This window comes from Saprolegnia diclina, assembly GCF_000281045.1.
Source record: "Saprolegnia diclina VS20 unplaced genomic scaffold supercont1.17, whole genome shotgun sequence".
Lineage (NCBI taxonomy): Eukaryota > Oomycota > Saprolegniomycetes > Saprolegniales > Saprolegniaceae > Saprolegnia > Saprolegnia diclina.
In genome coordinates, this window is record NW_008246084.1 from 5,010 (window position 1) to 6,864 (window position 1,855).

The 1,855-nt window shown below is 56.0% G+C and overlaps 1 protein-coding gene across 1 annotated transcript; it reads left to right on the forward strand.

Annotated features, from left to right (window-relative positions):
- On the forward strand, positions 1 to 1,825 carry SDRG_06196 (hypothetical protein; the record flags this gene model as incomplete). The annotated part of the gene is made up of 4 exons (XM_008611960.1): positions 1 to 22; positions 73 to 830; positions 874 to 1,174; positions 1,223 to 1,825. The coding sequence occupies 4 exons, from the start codon at positions 1 to 3 to the stop codon at positions 1,519 to 1,521; spliced, it is 1,380 nt and encodes a 459-aa protein (XP_008610182.1). The 3' UTR covers positions 1,522 to 1,825.
- Positions 1,826 to 1,855: the final 30 nt, after the last annotated feature.

Below are 1,855 nucleotides of genomic sequence, written 5' to 3' on the forward strand. Positions count from 1 at the left end.
ATGAGCAGTGACGGGCGCCGAGGTGGGTGCGATTCGTTGCAGGATCCCTTGATTGCGTATGGGAATGCGTAGATTCACTCGGAGACTTGCACGCAGCGGCGCACGCCGGTTTGCAGCTCCTGGCCTCCAACGAAGCACTGCAAACCACCGTGCACGAACTCGAGGCGGCCCTTCAGACCGCGCGCCTCGAGTGCGACGACTGGGCGGGCAAACACGAACTGTGCTGGAAACAGCGCTGCGAAGCTATCTACGAAGTCAACTTCCTCCTCAAGACCAACAAGGAGCTGCAGATGGAGGTCGCGCGGCTCAACGACAAGTGCGTTTGCCTCGAGCGCGAGGCCATGAAGCTTGAGAACCGCCTCGTACACGCCGAGACGAGTTTACGCCGGTACGTTGTCGAGAAGAAGGAGCGGCGCACGAGCAACCCGAGTCTACTGGCGGAGAAGCGACGCTCAAACCATGCGATTGTGGCACCCGAGCCATCGCCACCAATCGACGTTGCCAGCGTCATGGCACCGTACGAAGCTCGTTTGCGCAGCCTGGCCGCCGAGCTGGAAGCGTCTCGTGACGTGGAGACCAAGTACGCTGCGGCGACGGGAACCATTGAGGACCAAGAGACCCAGATCGAAGACCTGAAGACCCAGATTGAGGACCAGAAACACCAGATCGAGAACCTGCAAGCGCAGGCCGAGAGCATCACGGCCCAATGCGAGAGCTGGAGAGCGCAGAGCGATAGCAACAAGGCACGCCTTAGTGGCTTGGAAGAGGAGCAGATCGAGGAACGTGCGGTCTTGGCGTCGATGCGCGAGTCCACGGAGCACCTCAAACAAGTTGTCGCAAGTTCATGTATTGCGCTAACACGCTCCTGTGTAGAACATCGCAGCTCTCGAAGATGCTTTGGCCGAGGCCCAAAGACAAGCATCGATCAGCCATGACTTGCGCGATCGTCTCGTCGCATTGCACGTATGCATGGTCGTGCCCAGCAACCAGACGGACGAACCAGAATCTAGATCTGACGACGAGACGCAGCGCTTGGCTGAAACACTTGACCACGTGCTGGAGCTTCTCAACGAGTTGAAGAACCAGCAGCCTCTCTCGTGGCTCCAGCGCCCCACAATCCTGACGCTTCCTGGAGCCAACGACAACGCTGCTGAAAATCAATCCACGCCACTCGGTACAGTTTACGCATATCCGAAGCATCATTCCATTTCTCTTGGCGCAGACAAGCGTACATTGACGGAGCCTATTCGACGCCTCAAGGAAGTCTACCATGCTGCGTCCGAAGCGGACGTCATGGGGCTCACCGATTGGCTTCATCATGCGAAGCGAGGTACTGGCATTGGTCGACCCTTCCGGCTGTACGATCTGTCGCCAAACGAAGTGCACGGCGTCCTTACGCAGCTTATGCCGCTGCTGCAACAACAGTGCGGTGTCGCGATCCAAGCCCAACGCACCGACCGCGTCCTCTACAACTCAGATCTCAGTTTGCGCGCGCAGACAACGGCAGATACAAGTACATGACCGTCCAAATAGCCACCGTCCAACCCCCAACACGGTAGCAAGAATTTGCAGCTACACAGCGCAGGTCATGAGACCCAACGTTCATAGAAAAAATCGTCTAAAATAGAAAACTAAACTCAACCCAAGTACGGCTTTATTCTGCGAACCTTCCTACAGCGTGAACGTCAACTACCCCAAATCGTTGATCACTACGATGTTGATGGCGTCTCGCTCGAGCACCAATTGAATCTGAATCTCAAGTCTGTCGTTCGATCTCGTATCCAAACGAGGTGAACCGTCTACGCAATCTCGAACAACATGACTACTGTTCTCTATCTTTCAACTATTCATCGAT